Below are 20,254 nucleotides of genomic sequence, written 5' to 3'. Positions count from 1 at the left end.
TCTTAAAGGACAAAAACCCATTAGAAAAATGAGCAAAGACAAAAAACCAGGCTGTCTGCAGAAAATAAAATGGAACAGAAAAGAGGTACAGATTATTCATAATGAAAAAGATACAGAGTAAAATGAAGTCCCCTTTTTCTGACTAACTCATTAACGAAGATGAAAAGGGCTGACCATGCCCAAAGTTGGCAGAAAATGGCCACTCCCTTCCACTCGTACTGGGCACTTAATGGGTGCAGGCTCCCTGGAGGGCAGGGCTGTGATGTAGATCAAATCCTAAATGCACATTCCCTGTTATCTTACAGACACATAGGATAAGTGACCCAAAAGATATACATGCAACACCGTTCCCTGGCATATTGTTATGATGTAAACCCTGGAAATATTGTAAAGGCTCCCCTGACAGGAGTCTACCCCAAACAGCGGCTCCTACTTGGACGTTAAGTACTCAGCACATGGTCAACTGCCTCTGCAGCTGCCACCTTCCCCAGTGATCCCACCTGCAGGGGCAGGAGCTGACTGTATCATCACGCACCCTGGCAAGGCCATGGGCCTGTAGTCACAACCGAAATCCAGGTTATAGCAGTTTGCTTTGGCTTCTTGCCCACATTACAAGGAAGCATTACGCTGGTTCTTTTAAAATGGTCTTTAGGGGGTGCCTGGGTGGCTCAGTCGGTTAAGCCTCTCCCTTGGCTCAGGTCATAATCTCAGGGTCCCAGTCTGCTCAGCAGGAGTGTGCTTCTCCCTCTCACTCACCCTTTGTGCGTATTCTCTCTCTCTCAAATAAAGAAAATCTTAAAAAAAAAAAAAAAAAAAATTCTCTCTTTCCCTCTTCCTCTGCCCCTCCCCCTGCTTACTTGCTCAAGAACTCTCTCTCTCCCTCAAAAAAAATTTTTTTCACATGGAGGAAATCTGAAATAGGGTCAGCAAATGACACCATGTAGTCTAAACCAAGGACCCCTATTTCACATAAGAGGACAAGTCACTCCACTGTACACCTCCTTAAGGGTGCAAGTGACAACACTGCCCGCCACCCCAAGCCCAGCAGGGCTGTGCCAAGGACGAAATGAGTTTCCACAGCAGTGCCCAGAAGCCTGCCAGCCACAGAGCAACCACTCTTAAGTGTCAGCCTGTGTTAGCATTTGTGATGGCTGTCAACCCTTCTGAGCCATGGGAAGCCTGGAGAGTCGGGCAAACATTCTGAATGTTTCTGTGAGGGTATTTTTGGAAGAGATTAATATTTCAATCAGTAGACCCAGTAAAGCAGACTGCCCTCCTTAATGTGGGTGGGACTCATCCCATCTGGTGAAGGCCTGACTAGAACAAAGAAACCCCACTCCAGTAAGATGTTTCCCGTCTGACTGCTTTGGGGCTGACATCAACTTCTTCCTGCCTTTGGACTCAAACTGAAACACTGGCTCTTCCTAGCTTGCAAGCTGCCGGTCTCTGGCCTGGAGCTACGCCACTGGCTCTCTTGGGTCTCCAGTTTGCTGACTGCAGACCTTGGGCTTGTCAGCCTCCATAATCCTGTGAGTCAATTCTTCATAATAAACCTCTTTACAGATGTATATCCTGTTGGTTCTGTTCCTCTGGAGAGCCCTAATACATGATTTATGAAATCTGATTCATTCCAGGTGTAATTACGGCTATAAAGTTCCAGTTCACGACGGTTTCAGCTTGAAGGGCTCAAATCTGTCAATGTTCACACCAGATTGGGGGGGCAGAGAACACAGGCGGGTCTCCCCAAGCCCCAAGTCCCAGAGTCACTGCTGAATCGCACAGACATCTGAACCCAGTGGAACAACTACACCAAGCTCGACCTGCCAGCCTCACACCCTCTCTCGCCAAGTCCCTGGAAAGGTCCTACAGCATGCCCTGCCAAGAGGGCAAACAGGGTGCTGAGGCCAGAGGCCCACACCTGGCCCCTCAGCCAGCAAATGCCCCTGAGCCCTGGTCTGGTCACATCACAAAGAGGGCCCCTTGACAAAAGCATGTAGGAAGCGACCCTCACTTCACTCTGATACCTGCAAATCAAATTAATATAAATCCATTATGAAAATGGAACAGCTAAAGGAATGCCATGAGGAATGCTATTTGAGGCTGGGATCAATGTCCTGAAGCGCCTGCAAAGCACACCTGGTTAACACTTTAAAATAAGATCACTCTCAGGGCTCCCCAGGGGCTTGGTCGGTTAAGCAGCTGCCTTAGGCTCAGGTCATGATCCCAGAGTCCTGGGATCAAGCCCTGCATCGGGCTCCCTGCTCAGCGGGAAGCCTGCTTCTCCTTCTGCCTATGCCTGTTCCCCCACTGCTTGTGCTCTCTCACTCTCTCTCAAAGAAAGAAAGAAAGAAAATCTTTAAAAGAAATAACAAGATCACTCTTTAATTTTGTTTAATGTCATTTACTATTTGCCAGCTTCCTAAAATGGTTTAAAATGGTCAGAGACTCAGGGCGCCTGGGTGGCTCAGTGGGTTAAGCCGCTGCCTTTGGCTCAGGTCATGATCTCAGGGTCCTGGAATCGAGTCCTGCGTCGGGCTCTCTGCTCAGCAGGGAGCCTGCTTCCTCCTCTCTCTCTCTGCCTGCCTCTCTGCCTAATGTGATCTCTCTCTGTCAAATAAATAAATAAAATCTTTAAAAAAAAAAAATGGTCAGAGACTAACAGGAATACATTGGATATGTTCAAAACTTGTTTCAAATTCAAAATGCAAACCAAATTGGAGGATAAAAAAAATACATAGATATCAAGCACCTGGAATTACAGATTCCAGATCACATGCTAAAAATCTTACTAATACATTTTGCCTAGACTTTACAAGGTCTGTCGAAGACCCTGTGGGACAGATATTCTCCCCACTCCCCTCACGATGAGGGACTGAGGGGGAAGGAGGATCCGCTGCGGACCTCCAAAATAACTTACAGCGTGTTTAAAGGACAGATGTGAATGTTTGCATGTTTTGCTGAAGCTTACACATTAGCTCCGGAAATCAGCATATGAGGCCTTCCTCCTGCATTCCACGCACAAAAACCAACTGCTCAACAGAGCAGATTCCACTATGAAGAAAAAAAGAACATGTCCAAGTTATGAGTTTAGAAAACGTGTCATTCCCTGGATGCTAATTCACAACCACCCTGTGAAAGAAGGGATATTTCACGGTCCATTCTTTTCTGTTTCACTCAGCCAAGTATCATTCAGGCTAAACTTCTCAACGGGAAACACGAGGACTTTTACGCTAGACAGGAACCAACAGACAAGACGTAAACTGAACTCATAAAAGACGTCCACAATATCTTCTCTGAGCATGTTTTCAGAGCATCATCAAGTTTGATGGCTTAGGCTAGCGACAGAAAAGGAACAAATCCTAAACAGTAGATTTGCAGAGTGGGAGCAATTTTCTGGGGGCCACCGTTTGTCAGCTCAACCTCTGCCTGCCTCCGGGGCTCAGAGCTGGAGCCAGTTCTCAGCCTGGACCCCAACAAAATGCTGGCCTTGCGGAGCTATTGGTTGAACAGAATCGCAGCACATGCCTGAAGGGCTTTACATAGCCCTCCCACCCCCACACTCACACACTCACAGGACCCCATCATCTCTCATTGAACTCTTAAATGTCCTGAAAACTGAACCAATTCAAACAGGCCAAGAGGGTCTCACCTCTCAGTTTACTGGGTTTGGGCCCAATCAACTCTTGCTAAGAGCAGGAAGACAGGACAGACACCAGACGTTCATCCATCATCATACTCTGATCTGCTCCCTCAGCGGGGAGACAAGCCAGAGCACAGATGATTCGCAAGCTCTCCATCACTGGGGTGTGGATCAGAGGTATGGACGGGGCCAAGCATGTTTAGGAAAGAAAGGAAAAAAAAAAAGTAAAGGCAGAGAAGAGGGGGAGGAAGGGAGACACTAACTCTGTTCTTCGCCTTTCAAAAAAGTCCTTGCTGACCCAGATGCCAGGTTAGGTTCTGAGAAACCAGGATGAAGACACAGGATTCGGAAAAATCAAAGAGTTGGCGAGGTAAGAGCTGGGGGGAGGGGGAGCTTGAAGACCCTCCCTGTTTAGCTGTTGCAAAGAACCACAAGGGAAAAAGTGCTTGGAGTCTAGAAGGCCTGGTCCCAACTCAGAGCTGTCCTCACAACCCCATGTCACTGCCTCACCCGAGCCTCCGGGATGAGGGGACAAGGTGGGTCCAGCTTCTGTGGACCCTCGGCTCTGCCCTTCAATGACTCAATATTGCAATTTCCCCACCATATGCCAAGCAAAACAGGGCAGGAGAGACACTATTTCTCCTGTGGTCTCTTCTTTCTGGCCACACCACAAAGAAAACAAACAGCAGACACTCTTACCACATGCGTTTGTCCGAATGAGCTCGCCTTGGCAGAGTCCTGGCAGAGGCTGGGCCCCGATGGGCTGCCCGAACTGAAGTACCAAGGCCATGTACAGAAATCCACTCCAAAAGCAATTCAGAGAGAAAGGGGATGGATTCTCCGTGAGAACCCCAGCGCGGGCAAGACCTCAGCACAGCCACCCCGCTGTGCCTCCCTCAGCAGCTTTCTCAGTTTGCTTGTTGGGGCAAATCCCAAGATTGTGGCTGCTCTGGAGTCACAATGGGTTATGTAACTCCAGGCAGCCTGGGCACCCTATCGGCTCATCTTGTTAAACCGCCCCAAAGAGAAAATGACGCACCCAAAATGTGATATCCTTAAGTTGGCGGGGGGGAGCAGGGGAGCAGGGCTTTGTGCTAGACACTGGGCTTTGCCTAAAAATGAAAAAGGAACAAAAGGTCTGCTGTTCACCTCACTGCTCGCTAGGAACCGGGGGCGGAGGGTATTTACCGGAGGCCTGATGCCAAGTGGGCTCCCGGGACTGTACTTGGCAAAGCCCCTGGAGGCGGAGAGGCATTCTTGGGGACACTCCAGGTCTCTCCGAGAATAGTTTTCACTATTTCGATGACCCTCTAGTAAGATTTGAACCTGCACCATCTGGCCGTCCAGCACCTTGACCATGAAACAGGGTCTGTGCTCATAGTCCTGTTCACTCAGCCGCTGCCAAGTGTGACAGCGCTGAGCTCTGCGGCTCAGCTGTCCCCCACCCGCTTGCCACCAACATCCCAGCAAAGAGCCTTCAGGCACCACGCCCTATGGGGTTTGAAGTTCCAGCACTGCATTAGACCATTTCTTTGTTCTCGGTTTTCACGTTCAGAGAAAGTGAAACTACTTCAACTGGCTGGATGTTTCCTGGATTTCGCTGGCACAGATTCCACTGGAAGCCCAGGGGTTAAGTTCACATGCTTGTACAAGTGAGGACACAGTTGGGACACTGCCTCCTCCAGGAAGCCTTCTGGGTCCTCCCACAAACTCTTCCCTTCCAGGCTTGGCCAAGCACTCCTCTCAGCGTGCTCCCATATGCCCATGCTTATCGCTGTGCTAACTGCGGTGCACCATCCATTTTCACTCGTTCATCTGACCACCCCACTGGACTGTATTTCTGGGGAGCCCAGAACTCCTGTCCTGGGGTCATGACATGCACTCCAATCTCACTCCTCAAGCTCAAGGATCTTGGGCAGGATGCTGAACCTCTCATGATTTAGTCTCTCTACCTGTAAAAAGGGGAGAAGAGACCCCACTTGCCAAGCACTGGCTGCATGAGGTATGATTTTAATCACTGGGATTCAGGGCTGCACAAAGTCCTTGCCCTAAAAGACAAACATGCAGTAATAACTCATGACTAAGCCTGGGGAGGAAGGTAAGGCAGGAAAAAGAGAAGGGGAAAGGTAGCAGTGGACCATTCTTTATTCAGGGCAGTCACAAAATGGCCTCTAATGAAATCCCCTTTGGAGAAAGTGAAAAGGGAATCATGAGGACATCAGGGGTAAGGCGATCCAGGTGCTGGGCAGCAGCAAGAACAAAGGTCCTGAGGCAGCACATTCCTGGTGAGTCCAAGGATTAGCAAGGAGGCCAGTGTGTCTGGGGTGGAGTGAGCATAGAGAAGACAGTCAGAGAGGTGAGAAAGCCCTGTCACTTAGACCTCCACTGGCCATGATCCGACAGGAGCCCACTGGAGGTCTGGAGCAGATGAGTTAAAGAAATCATCTGACTGTGTGTTTAAAAAGCATCATTGGTGGGTAGACGGAGAATGGACCTCACAGAAGCAAGCAGGGAAGCAAGTGGCCCAATTTGGAGGCTACCGCAATAATCCAGATGTAAGAGGAAGGTGGCCTAGGACAGGGTAGATGCCGTGGAGCTGGTGAGAAACCATCAAATTCTGGACACACTGAAGACCAAGCCAACAGACTTCCCAGCAAACTGGGGTGTGAAAGAAATACAGAGATCATGAATGCCTCCAAGGCGATTGGTCTTGGCAACTACAAAGACAAAAGTACCATTTATAAAGACAGGGTAGACCACAGGAAAAGCAGGCCTAAGTGGGAAAGGGTTCACTTTTAGCTATTCAAGTTTAAGATGCCCACAGACACCCAAGGGGAAGATGTTGTATATGGCTTTAAACCAACATGTCTGGCCTCCAGGGGAGAGGATTAGTCTGAGGACAGGGGCTAGACAGGGGCCAGTGTGGGGCAGATTCTAAATCCTGGAGCCTGGGGGAGATCACCTGTGGCACAAGTGCTAATGAGAGAGGGAGGGGCTAGCAGGACTAAACTCCAGGCCCTCCAACATTCCCAGGATTGGGAGGAACAACAGTCAGCAAGGTAGGAGAACAGGAGAATCAGGGAGCCAAGGGAGGACCAGATTTCCAGAAGGGAGTGCTCAGCAGTGTCAAGCCCTCCTGAAAAGGCAAAAAGATGAAGCCTATATACAGACCCCTAGACTGACAAGGCCTTCAGTGCTAGGGGAATGGTAGGCTCACGCCCTGCTCGCCCTGGGTGCAGGTGAGCACAGAAGAGAAACTGCAGTGAGCACAGACAGGAGCAGGGACATGGGTACCGGCACAGGCCGTGAGGACCACAAGCAATTCTCTTCACAAAGGGAGAGATCATAGCATGTTTCTGTGCTAAGAGGAGAGCTCCCCGAGCAGAGGGAGATGGATGACGTGGAAGGAGAGAAGCTGCAGGAAATGTCTCCTTCCAGAAATGGGCAGGCCAGCAGGGGTGGGATTCAGGGCACGAGCAGATGGAGGGCCACTCGTGGGGCAGGAACTCAGCACAAGGGCGAGGCCCCCAGGCTGGGATCCTGGGCCATCCCCCTGGCCCACTATACTTGGGACACTCCTGACATACAGGAGGTCCCCCGCGCTTAACTGTGAGACAGATCAGTCGAAAGCTACTGGAAGCAAATCTGCACATTTTCAGCTGTCACTGGGTGTTATTTCAAACAGGAGGAGAAAAGTAAACACTGCAGACAAAACGAGAACTGGGGTGAACTTTGATATGAAGGCCTCTAGATGTGACTCTAACAACACTCCTTGCTGCTGTCTGAGTTCACCAGCCCACAGTACATCTGCTCGGAGCCCCGCCAAGCACTCATCCCCATGATCCCTGGGGGTGGGGGGGACAACAAGCAGGAGCTCCAGTGGGATGAACTCTGCTCCTGGGCCACGAGGAAGTCATGACAGCTGCAGGCACGTGTAAGAAGCGCTATCTAAGCCAGCCTTGGCAGCACACGCCGGGCACCACGAGCAGCTCCCCATGTTTGCATCCCCACAAGGCAGTCGTGTGTGATTTCCATTCCACCTGCCTTTATGTGAGAATCAGAAATGGAGCCTCCGCGAGAGGAGCAGGAGCCAAAGTACACCCAGCATCACTACAGGCCAAGCAAGCTGCTCAGGGTCCAAAATTCCCAGCCTTGGGGCATCTGGGTGGCTCAGTTGTTAAGCATCTGCCTTCAGCTTAGGTCATGATCCCAGGATCTTGGGATCAAGCCCCACATGGGGCTCCCTGATCAGCGGGGAGGCCTGATGCTCCCTCTCCCACTCCCCCTGCTTGTGTTCACTCTCTCACTGTGTCTCTCTCCGTCAAATAAATAAATTAAATTATGAAAGAAAATTTCCCATCCTTAACCTCCAGGACAATTCTTCATCTCATGTTGGGTCTGGATGGTTCGCTCTTGCCATCCCTAAGCTCAGACCCTCCGCACTCCACTCGTCCTCCCCGGCCCTTCACACCTGCCCCCAATGACTTCTGTGGCCACACACCCATGCCCCCCACCCCACCCCAGGCAGGAAAGGCCCCCTTACCGGTGATGGTGCAGGCATCCCGGTACCCTCTGCAGCTGGGAGCATCTTCCACAGCCTCACTTACATAGTGCTCCTCAGGGATGCCCGGGCTGCAGGCTAGGACTGCATGGCTGCACGCCTCCAGAGGGGGCACAGAGTTGGCCGAAGTGTCGTCGTGCGGAGCTGTGGCGTCCAGCTTGGCAGGTTTCACGGGAAGGTGCCCACTGCCATCGGGGGCCCCACTGCCGGAGTCTGGGGCAGTCAGGTGGACAGCCCCCGGTAGGTGTGGTGTACCAGCAGGGGCTCCTTACAGGAAACCTAGGGGACAATCCAGACAGAGGAGCAGTTAGCGGAGCTTCTGAAAAACGACAGTAAAATAAGGGCCCTGAGATGATGTGGGTTCAGATCACAAATTCTGCAAACCAAGGCATTTCCCATCAAATTCTTCAATTCTGATCAAAGAAACGGCACAGTGGAGCTTTCCAGAGACCACCTAATGTTGGGTGACACCTTGCCCCGAAGGCTTATTAATGGAATGTGTCCTTCCGTATAGCTGTGGCTTAAATTTCCATTTTGATTTCTAATACTAATTCAAATAATCAGTATAATGCCTATTAACAAAAGCTCTTTGAGATCATCAATAATTTTTTTTTTTTACTTTTTTTTTTTTAAAGATTTTATTTATTTGACAGAGAGATCACAAGCAGGCAGAGAGGCAGACAGAGAGAGAGGAGGAAGCAGGCTCCCTGCTGAGCAGAGAGCCCGATGCGGGGCTCGATCCCAGGACCCTGAGATCATGACCTGAGCCGAAGGCAGTGGCTTAACCCACTGAGCCACCCAGGCGCCCCTCATCAATAATTTTTTAAGGGATCCTGGGACCAACAAAGTTTTAGAATTACTGCTCCAGTATATAGTTCTTTTCTTTTTTTCATTAAGTATAACAACCAGTATAGTTAACAGTAAATAACCAGTATAGTTCTTTTTTTTTTTTTAAGATTTTATTTATTTATTTGACAGAGAGAGAGAGAGAGATCACAAGTAGGCAGAGAGACAGGCAGAGAGAGAGGGGGAAGCAGCCTCCCCGTCTGGGCCCTGGGATCATGACCTGAGCTGAAGGCAGAGGCTTAATGCACTGAGCCACCCAGGCGTCCCCCCAACCTTTTTTTTTTTTTAATTTTTTATTTTTTATAAACATATATTTTTATCCCCAGGGGTACAGGTCTGTGAATCACCAGGTTTACACACTTCACAGCACTCACCAAAGCTCCCCCCCTTTTTTTTTAAATAAGAAAGGAAACTAAAAGAGGGGGAAACTAACGGACATTTTACCCAATACCAACACAGCCCAGTAGGTTGTGACAGAAAACTACAGCCCTAGATCTGTGATCTTTTCCCTCCACAAGATGTTATTTACCATAATACACCAAGAGTTCCTATTAGATATAAATGAATTCAGCCCTCATTAAAGTGAACACACAACTATCAAGTGGGAAGGAGTGGGGGAGCCTGTAGATCCCTGGTGAAAAGTGAAAGGTAACCAGAGATAAAACTAGATTGTGACATCTAGTTAGTGATTCAAATACAAATGGAGAAGCCGCCTGGTAAGAAAAAGCCTGGAATTCCCAAGCAGGACCCCAAAAATATTGCAGGCTGCAGCGGCCTACGGAGGAGGGCCAGGAGACCTCCAGAAGAGACCTGTGAGCCCATTAAGCTACTGTTCTATGCAAAGACAACAGAAAGACATTGTCAGACAGATAAAAGCTTAAAGATTTGATCCCTGATACTCCTGTGGAAGCTCCAGCCAGGGAAAGCCACCACACCTTACAGGTTCCCACTAGTGAGCAGATCAATGGAAAGAACTCAAAGGGGAGGAAGGCCTGCTTATAGTTAAGAATGGCAGAGAAATTAAGCCAGGGACACTTAGAATTAAGGTCTAAATAATGCACACGATTCACAAGCTTGAAGCAAACAGCTGAAAAGGGGGAAAAAAAAAAAAAGGTCAAATGATTTATAGATTCTCTAGTCCCCAAAAAAGAAATACACAAACACACACACCAAACAATATTAAGGAACCTTAATAGCGGTCCAAACAAACAAAAACAAACAAAATCTCTATCAGACTGACAAAGATTTAAAAATTATAAAAAGGTTCAATTTCGCAACACTTTTAAGAAACAGTGTTAGGCATTACTTGGGGTGGGAGGGGTGGTAATAAATTCAGGAGGGCAGCCTGGCTGGATGTGAGCCCAGGATGTTTACCACCGTGAAATGCTAAGAACAACCCAACCATGCCACGGCGGGGGGGGGGGGGGGGGGGGGGGGGGGGGGGGGTAATTCCAGCTCCACGAGAGACAAGGCAACCATGCTACCCTGAAAAGAAGTTTCAGGGCGCAGATGATTTCACCACCATGGAAAGACACCCTGCCCAGAGGGAAGGGAGAGGATGAACATGGCCTTCCAAAAGTTTTAAATCCACTAACAGACTGAACTCTCAATGTATCCATCAATGTATCCTTCTTTTTCTTTTTTTAAATAGGGAGTCTCGAATATACAGATTTCTTAAAGACGACTTCAACCGTGGATTATATAACTTTTGCTTTCACGGTCCATAAAGTGAGGGGTTTGGCCGAAATCCTGGTGATTACGAGCCCTAAACTGCTACTGTCCTGCCTCCTAGCACCTTTGCTTCAATTTACAGTAGTCATACCCTCACCCCAGGAACATACTGTTATAAAACAAATAGTTCCAGGGCGCCTGGGTGACTCAGTCGGTTAAGCGTCTGCCTTTGGCTCAGGTCATGATCCCAGCATCCTGGGACTGAACCCCATGTTGGGCTCCCTGCTCAGTGGGAAGCCAGCCTCTCCCTCTGCCCCTCCCCCTGCTCATGCGCTCTCTCTCTCTCTCTCCAATAAATAAATAAAATCTTAAAAAACAAATAGCTCAAGTTAGTATAAGCACTTTCTAAAAAACATAGTTTGGACACATCAGTAAATGCTCACTCAAGCCTCAAACGGGAACACAAGGAGCCATTTTGAAGCACAAAGTACACTTATTATGGGCTGCAACTGGCAAAGCCCTCAGAAGCTTAAGAGGCCTCTCTTTTTTAAGTAGAACAGAACTACTCCAATTTATTTTCTCATCTCCAACCCGGGTGAAAAAGAATTAAGTACAAAGGCACGGGCATTCACATGCACACCGCACCTGAGGTACATCATATCCCATAATTTGTGAATTTTAATGCTCACCACATGACTTTCTTTGGTCATAATATTTTTGGTTTGCTGTGGTTAAAAAATATATATATACCCACATAACATAAAATGTACCTTCTTCACTGCTTCTAAGCGTAAAGCTCAGTAGTGCTGAGTACCTTCCCATTGTGGTGGAACCAATCTCCAGAATGCTTTTCAGCTTGCAGAAATGAAGGTGTACCCATTAAACAGCCCCAGTCTCCTCTCCCGCCACAACCTGGCACCACCATCTACTTTCTATCCTATGAATTCCTTACTCTAAGTGCCTCATGCGAGTAGAACCATAGCATATCTTTTTGCAAATGACTTACGTCACATAGCATAATATCCTCAAGATTTATCTGCGTTGGAGCATCTGCTGGAATTTCCTTCATTCTTTCTAAAGGTTGAATAATATTTCACTGTACTGAGAAGCCCTTCTTGAAATGAAAAGACCAATCTCTCGACCATTAAAGTCAAATGGAAAACAACCTGAACTTCTACAAACAGAAAAACAGTTACAGGGACGCCTGGGTGGCTCAGTTGGTTGGACGACGGCCTTCAGCTCAGGTCATGATCCAGGGGTCCTGGGATAGAGTCCCACATCGGGCTCCCTGCTGCACAGGAAGCCTGCTGCTTCCTCTCCAGCTCCCCCTGCCTGTGCTCCTTCTCTCACTGTGTCTCTCTCTCTCAAATAAATAAATAAAATCTTTTAAAAAAATAAATAAATAATTTAAAAACCAAAAAAAAAAGGTTACAAATCGCAGCCGACCCAAACCACTAAAATTCTGGAAGAGGAACTAATCCACCTAAGACACATGCCTCTGTGCCAGGTACATCTAACATTCTCAAAATAATCACAGATTTGCAAATCTGACCATCATATTCACATGCCAGCATCCCCCATCCTATTTCACTGTGAAACCTTTCTCCACGTGGTACCCAGTTGCCAGGTGTTTACCTAACGGAGTTTACTTTGGGAAAAGCCTCTCTGTGTGTCTGACTCAACACCCCTACCCCCATTCTCTTGTCTCCCACACACTGTGAGCATCTTGAAAGTCCCCTAGGTAAATATTTACAGAATAAATAGTCATGAGTGAAGGACAAGGGATTTGGTCCCAATGACTATGAGGATCTCCTGAAGCTACAGAGTGGGAGTTTGAGGATCACTGTTGTACGAACCCCATCGCAAGTCATAAAGCCTCGTACTGACCTTGAGGAATCTCTCGGAAGGGCGTCTGCAGAGCTGGGGGGAGGGGATATAGACCACACCCTGTGGGCTCTGCAAGAGGGCGCCAATCGAACCTCACCACGTCCTTCCCATTACTGACTGATACAGACCAAGTGCGATTTTGTGTAAGATCACCCACACACAATAGTTCAGGAAATCAGGAAGCCTAACCCGTAAAACCCTCAAGAGCTGGCTTGCGAGTCCCTCACCCAGTTTCTAGGTTGAAGAAACTCAGAGCTTGAGTCCTGTCCCCACCCCCCAACCCCAGGGAGACCTCAGGGACGGTGGGGGAGGGGTGACAACGCTTCTCTCCTGCCCCTAAGTGCAGCTGGGCAGCCAGTCCAGGAGTGCTGTGAGAGACACAGTACTGTTTCAAAAATCAGTTTTCCCAGAACAGTGGTTTATCAGCACTTTTATTCATAATGCAGTTTTCTGCTGGGGACTCTAAGAGCTCAAGGATCAGAAATAAAGAGAGCCAGGCACCCAATCAGACTCCATAACCAAGCGGCCACTGCAAAGGAGACCACCTAGCAATGTGACCCCAACAACCCCAAAGCAACATTTGGGGGGCAGGGGGGAGAGAGGCGCTCCTGTATGTCCCAGAGCCTCAGACGCCTCCTCTCTGAGGCAGTAATACCCACATCTCTCAGACTGTTAAACAGATTATAGACACGGATGTAAGTCTTTATAGTCAGCACCGTGCTAACCAAACAGCAAACCCTCCAACTTTACAAATCCCCAAATTGCTCCCCCCCTCCCAAAACTATTTATTTACTGTGTAAGAGAAGTGAATGTTCCTAAAGTGCACAATTTTGAATACCAGTATTCTGTAGGGCAGTGCATGTCTATAAAGTCCTAGCTATATCAACTTCTTTCCTAAGACTGTATTTATTTGAGAGAGAGCACAAGCAGGGAGAAGGGGCTAAGGGAGAGGGAGAAGCAGGCTCCCTGCTGAGCAGGGAGCCCAATGCGGGGCTCGATCCCAGGACCCTGAGATCATGACCTGAGCTGAAATCAAGAGTCAGACACTTAACCAACTGAGCCACCCGGGCGCCCCAACAATATCAACTTTATTAAGAGCTCGGAGAGTGCACCAGGCACTGTGTCAAGAGTATTTTGGAGGCTTTAGGTTATGCCACCCTCTACCACCTCCCCATCCTTGCTGGGGTCCTATGACCAGCCCCATTTCACAGTTGAGAAAAGAAATGCTCAGATAGGTTCATTAAATTTCCAGAGGTCACAGAGCCAGCAATCCAGGTCTTCACTGCGACAAGGGATGGAAACCCAACATGAAGACAATTCCTAGCACCTGGTCTCTTGCCTTCCCCTCTGTCCACCGTACACAAGCATCTGAGGCTTCACGGGATTCAGGAACAGAGCAGCCACAGCCCTGGGTGCTCTCTGGCTCCAGCAAACCCTGGCACCCCCAGCAAAAGGCCTCTTTCAGGCAGAGGAAACAAACAGGGCTTAGGCAAAGTGAAAGTGGACAGTCCTGAGCCATGAAAGGGCCTCTGTTTCCCTGCCTGACTTCTGCTTGCAGAGCCTGCGGGAAGGAAGGATTTTTCTCAGCAGAGGAGTGAGAAATTCTGCAACCTGGTCAATTCTTCAGCCAAAGAGGTGCCAGGAAAAGAAGTAGGAGAAAGTACACATGGAGGCGGTTTTGCATTCGAGCTAGGAAGCTTCTCCAGCCTCTGGCCCAAGGTCCTTGACCTAGGCTCTCCTGCCTCACTCTTCTTCTCAACTTATGACCCATGATCCAGCCCCCTGGTTGTCAGGGGATAGGACAAGCCACTCATCTTACTCTAGTTTGTTGCTGACAAGGTACACGGTGCAAGCTCTCATCCTCCGTCACCGGCATGCTATTTTCGGGAACCGGAACTAAAACCCAGAGAGCTGTGTGACACTGAGGACACGGCACTGCCTCTCTGAGCCTCAGATGCCTCATCTAGATAAGGAAGACCTTGAGGAAGCATGAACCAGACAGTCCCTTGCAGCTAAGCCCCATGAGGAGCCCCAAAAGCACAGGAAATTATGGGAAGGCTTCTGTGTCATCAGCCCTTCCCCTGCACCACCCTCCCCCCACCCCGTACTATCCGCATGAATCCTCCTCCCTCACCCACATACAGGGGACTTCTGAGAGGAGAGCCAAGTGATACTATGCAGATACAGCCGCCCTGCACAGGAATAAGCTATTTCCCAAGAGCCAAAGAAAGGAGCTTCCACCAGGACCAACTCAGACGTTGTTGGGGGGAAAACAGAACAGGGCTCCAGGTTGGAGGCCCCATAGGTGACAAGAAGAAGCTGGTGCAGGATGACTCCCTCCATGGCCAGCCAGGTGTCTGAGCTTGCAAAGCCTCCATTTTCTGAGCAAAGGAATCCAATACATCTAGCACAGGACCTGCTGTCATAGTTTAGTAATTCTGATTAGGTCCAAGAACAGCAAAAGTTTTCATCAGAATTTTATCAGTCCTGCACTGACGCAGTGGCAGGCTGCCACACATCTGCTGGCTTGAAATGACACCTATTTACCAACTCTGTTTTCTAGGTCAGCAATCTGACATGGGACCCCCTGGGCCCCGGGCAACAGGTCAGCAGGGCCATGCTCCTTCCTGGTGCCCTGGAGAACAGCTGGAATCCAAGCTGATTCAGGTTGTTGGTCATAATCGGTTTCCTGTGTTTGCAGGAATGAGATCCCGGTTTCCTTGCTGGGCTCTCTGCTGGGTGCCAGCCTTTGCTCCTAGGCATCCTGTGTTTCTTGTCATACTTCCCAGGTTCTTGCCGGTGACCTGCACATCTCAGAGCAACCGCCCGTCGAGTCCTTCTCACACCTTGAACCGACAGTCCCCTCCCTCCACATCGGAGTAGCTCCTCTTCCGTCCCCCTTCTCTGTTTTGAAGGGCTCATGGGATGACACTCATGTGATCAGGGCAATTTCCTGTCTTAAAGTCATGTGATCAATAACCTTAATTCCAACTGCAAGCCCCTCTGGGCCAGAACCTAGGTTGGTGCTGGACTGATGAAAGCCAGGGGACAGCAATCTTGGAGGAACGACTTTAGAATTTTGCCTCCCACAAGGGCCTTTGGTTCTGAAGGCCCGGTAGACCTCAGGAGCCCGCCATGTCGCCCCCAGCCTGGTGAGAAGGCAAACCAGAGTCAGCCCAGACCCTTTTGGCCCCACAGGAAGATGCCTGAGACCCAACACTGGGGACCAGACAGGAGAGGGTTTAGTCCCAGTTCTGCCACCACCTACTGACTGTGGTCCTTGGTCAGCTTCTAAGATGTATCTCATCTATAAAATGCAGGTGTCACCAATGGGTCACCAAGTGGCTGGGACAAGGAGAAACAATGAAAGCAGGTGGCCTGCCCCGCCTGGGAGGGGAGCCTAAGCATTAGTACCTGAACATACCACGGAGGCAGATTTATATCTACAACGCAGTTTTTCTCTCGAGAATCAGGTAACATGCAGGCTGTGGACTCAGGGCACTCACTTCCGGGCCCGGACACTCCCCAGAGGCTGAGTCAATCACAAAGGAGGCTGACTGAGGTGTGATGAGCTCCAGGCTCGCCCCACTCTTGGGTCAGCCATGCTGCAGCTGCTTCTCTGAGCAAACCGCTGTGTGCTTCGAAGGTGCTGAGACCCACATGCGCTACTTCAGAACCCAGGCGGCCTCAGCATTCCTGTAACATAAAAATGAGCCACGGGCTTGGCACTCAACCTAGTAATTTACATGCATGACCTCATTTATGGCTTACAACCTATAAAAGTAATACCAGTAGCTGCTGTTTTCAGGAGAGGAACAGGCTCAGAGAGATAAGTAACTCCAGGATTTGAACCTAGATCTGAATGGCCCCGAAGACGCTGCCTTATTGCAGCCATGAGTGATCCTGGGTGACTGTGTCATTCACTCAAGTGGAGAATCCTATGCCCCGTGCTCTCTCACCGCTGCCCCTTCTCTGACAGCTGTCCACTGTCTCTCAAAGCAACCCTCCTGAGACGCCTGAGTGGCACAGTGGGTTAAGCATCCGACTCTTGGTTTTCAGCTCTGGTCGTGATCTCAGGGTCGTGAGATCGAGTCCCATGTCCAGCTCCGCGTTCACACGGCGTCTGCTTAAATTCTCTCTCCCTTGCTGTCTCTACCCCCATGCTCATGTGCTCTCTCTCTCTCTCTCTCTCTAAAACAAACAAATCTTTAAAAACAAACAAACCTTCTTGCCATAATAGGGGCAAAGGAACCCAGAGTGAAGATCCCACTGAAACCACTCAAGTGCATATAAGAAATATGTGTCCCTCCCAGCCAGCCGAAGGCGCAGTCTGACCTCTGGGGCCACGCTGGGTAGGTACGCAGGCCTCCGAGGGGTACCCGCCAGGTCCGATCCTCCCTGACTTCTCCGTCTTATCCGCTCTCTCCCCACTGCATCTGACCTCTCTGCCACTCCCAGCAGCTCTGGCAGCTCCTTAAATAACTGGACAAGCGGCAAAGTAGTGGAAAATACCATGCACAGTTGGAACAGCTGGAGGATGAGGAGGGGAGGAGCTGCCACTTTGCGCAAAGGTGACACATGGCAGAAAGAGCGAGGCCGCCAGTGGACGGGCGGGATGGGAGTCCGGGGGAGGGGGGTGTGAGCCCCCAGTTTTGCAGAATGACAAAATGGCTCACTGCAGGCTTTCACACACCCAAAACGCTTTGTCCCCTAAACCAAACCCACACTAGAGCCTGGTGGGGCCCTTCTCATTCTGGGAGGCAGCAGTAGGGCCAGGCTGAGGGCCTGGCTCCACATTTCATCCCCGGTAACAGGAGAAGCGGGACTGGGAAGCATTTCTTGTTGACAGAAAAACTTCAATGACCGATAGCTATGCCACACTGCAAAGGGAAGGAGCGTCCTGGAAGAGGGTGAGCAGGACTACCTGTGGCACCAGGAGGCAGGGTCAGCCAGGTCAGAGCCACAGTGGGCACCCCAAGGCACAAGAAAGGCAATGCCATATGGTCTCAAGGAGAACTGTCAGGGCCTCTCGTGGACTCTTAGAAGGTGCCTGGAAAGGCGCCCTGGAAAGGGAGAGGCCAGGGCTGGGGACAGGGCTGGGGACTGCAGGCAGGTGTCCTCACGGTTTGCACTGGGCTGGCTGAAGGCGTGGAGGTGGGCGGGGGGATGGCACTCTAGTGCCTGCCACGCATGTCTTCCTCGCTGAAACCCACTTTCCCATGCTCTCATGCTCGCGTGTGTGCGCGTGTGCACGCGCCACACACACACACACACACACACAGGAAATAAAAGCCATTTCCAAGGCTGTACCATTCTCTAGTTCCAAAGAAAGTGAATCCCCAAAATAGTCTTTAAAAGAAAATCAAGAATCAAAGAAAAGGCTGATAACTCTAGGCAAAGAGAGGAAAAATTATGGGGTCTGGTCCTTTATAACCCCACCTTGTCTTTTCTAAACCTTGCTTAGGACAGAAGCAAACCAGCCCACACATGGCACTGCCCCCCGTCCCCCAGTCCCTGCCAGGAAGAATAGGCCCATTTCATCCATCGGGTCTCATGAATGAAAACTGCTGTCAGGTGACCAGATCTCCCAGTTTCCAAAAATAATCCTGCCGCACCGGAGAGAACAGAAATGCCCAGCCTCGCCACCTCCCAGCCCCGTCTCCCAGAAGAAGGCCGGCGAGGGAATCAAAGGCCATGCGCTGAGAGCCTTACGTAACAGGCCCAGCTCTCTCAAGCTGGCGGCAACAGATTTATAACACGCCAAAAATAGCTCCATCTCCTGCGAAACGGGACCGGCCTGGGAGGCTGAGCAGCAGAGCCTCGCCTACAGCCTGCCTCTCCCCTTTCATCCGCAAAGGACCTCTTCTGTGCCTTCCAGCATGAAGTAAGTTCAGTGAGACCAGTTGCCAGGGCCCCACACAGACAGGTATCACCCGAGACCCTCCCTCAATGACAAAACATTCAAAACCTGGGTCCCTCAGAGGCGGCGTGCCTAGGCCAGGGGACGAATGGTAACTCCACTGCAGACAAGTGTCCCCAGCACCACTGGGTCGCTCCACGCTCCTAAACCAACTCAGGACAAAGCGTGGCCTCTGGACACTTTACCCTGTCAGCCCCAGAGTGCGAGGCCAGCCCGACAGGTGGCAGGCAGGACGGAGACGGTCATGTGTGCCCTGCCCCACTTCGAACCCCAATCGGAAAATCCGAAACTGCAGCAGAGGTCTGTTCACATTCCCAGGATGCCCTGGAGGAGTTCTGGAGGCTGGCCAAAGCTGGGGAGGGTGGCAAGGGTGGTGACCTCGTCCAGAATCGCCAGAGGATGGCTCACCAACAATCTCCATGATTCCAGGCTGGAGGGCTGTGACTGCTTTAAAGAGGAAACAGTCCCCTGAGAAGAGCCAGATGTCCTCACTAAGAAGCCCAGCAGCACAGATGCAAGTGTTCTCACTTTGAAGGGGCATGGGGTCTCGGGAGAGCAAAATGTGTGGGAGGGAAGAGAGCAGAGAACTTTGGGGAAAGGCAAGCGCATGAGGCCTCACCTGCCCTCTCAACATATAGGCCTGAATTAGCAATAAACCGTGCCTGGCCAAGAACAGCAGTTGCCAAACTGTCACGCTCCAGGATAAAGTTAATACAATAACCAGAGTGGGAAGGAGGCCCAAGGAATGTGGGACAAGGGTGGAAGACAAGAAGAGAAGGGAGCAGTTCTCTGTGCAGAAGCCCTCCCGAGGTCCTGGCTTTTATGGCACTCAGTCCCCGGGAGGAGCCTGGCTTTTAATGATTACAAGGAAGAGTATGAATGGCTCCTGGTTACTGCACAGTGACCATGTCCCAGGTCAGGGCTAAGTGCGCTACCCGCAGGCGTCCTGACGTAAAACTCCACGGTGGCCTGTGGGGTCTGCGTCATGGCTCCTTCCTCACACTGCTGATGGAGACACGGGCTGGAGATTCCTCGCCGACAGTCCGAGAGCCTGGAGGTAGGGCTCGTATTGAACCTTAGCCTATCTACCCAGCACACAGCAAATGTGTTGTACCCAGCAAATGCCAATAAATGCAGAAGGTGAGTGTCAGCTTTGTTCATGGCATTCTTTTTTTTTTTTTTTTTTTTAAATATTTATTTGTTTGACAAAGAGAGAGAACACAAGCAGGGGAAGCAGCAGAGGGAGAGGAAGAAACAGACTCCCGCTGAGCAGGCAGCCCGAGCCAGGGCTCGATCCCAGGACCCTGAGATCATGACCTGAGCTCAAGACAGAGGATTAACTGACTGAGCCACCCAGGCGTCCCTCATGGTATTCTCTTACCACTCACGTAAACTGGTAATTTTTCCGAACAGTTAGGACATAAAAAGAGCAATCCTTCACAAAAAAGAAATTTATAGTATAAGATAATGTCAGTTTCAAGATAAATGCATTCAAAGAAATCATGAAGATCATTTTAAACTGAAAAATGTTAACATCCCCAATGAAAATGCTTAGGCATCAGTCATTAATAAAGGAAATTCAGTGATAGTTTTCAGGAGAAAAAAAAATCACCAAAAAAATCAAAGAAATAGTAATGAAAACATGAGATACTATCTCAATATCTATCAAACAGGCACCCTTTTTCTTCCCCTGTAGACAGAGCCTCCACTGCAAACAAGGGTTTAGATA

At 49.9% G+C, this 20,254-nt stretch overlaps 2 protein-coding genes across 12 annotated transcripts in view; both read right to left on the bottom strand.

Annotated features, from left to right (window-relative positions):
- Positions 1-8,347, bottom strand: part of TRAK1 (trafficking kinesin protein 1) — a 117,531-nt gene extending 109,184 nt beyond the window's left edge. For 3 of the 11 annotated variants that reach the window (XR_004279065.1, XM_032314162.1, XM_032314251.1), the window contains exon 1: positions 4,340-4,626. Coding sequence is in view for 9 of the 11 variants with exons in the window: in XM_032314162.1 (XP_032170053.1) it covers positions 4,340-4,430 (91 nt within the window). In the remaining 2 variants the exon portion in view is untranslated. Of the gene's footprint in view, positions 1-4,339; positions 4,642-8,183 lie in introns of those variants that run through there. The other 8 variants (XM_032313514.1, XM_032314064.1, XM_032313840.1 and 5 more) reach the window with 7 other exon arrangements.
- The window catches only part of LOC116589841 (proline-rich proteoglycan 2-like), a 91,951-nt gene continuing 79,954 nt past the window's right edge, over positions 8,258-20,254 (bottom strand). The window contains exon 3 of the mRNA XM_032341508.1: positions 8,258-8,480. Within this exon, the coding sequence (XP_032197399.1) occupies positions 8,258-8,480 (223 nt within the window). The remainder of the gene's footprint in view (positions 8,481-20,254) is intronic.

This window comes from Mustela erminea, chromosome 1 (genome assembly GCF_009829155.1).
Source record: "Mustela erminea isolate mMusErm1 chromosome 1, mMusErm1.Pri, whole genome shotgun sequence".
Taxonomy (NCBI): Eukaryota; Metazoa; Chordata; class Mammalia; order Carnivora; family Mustelidae; genus Mustela; species Mustela erminea.
Note: the sequence above shows the minus strand (reverse complement) of the source record. Positions and strands in the feature narration are given on the sequence as shown.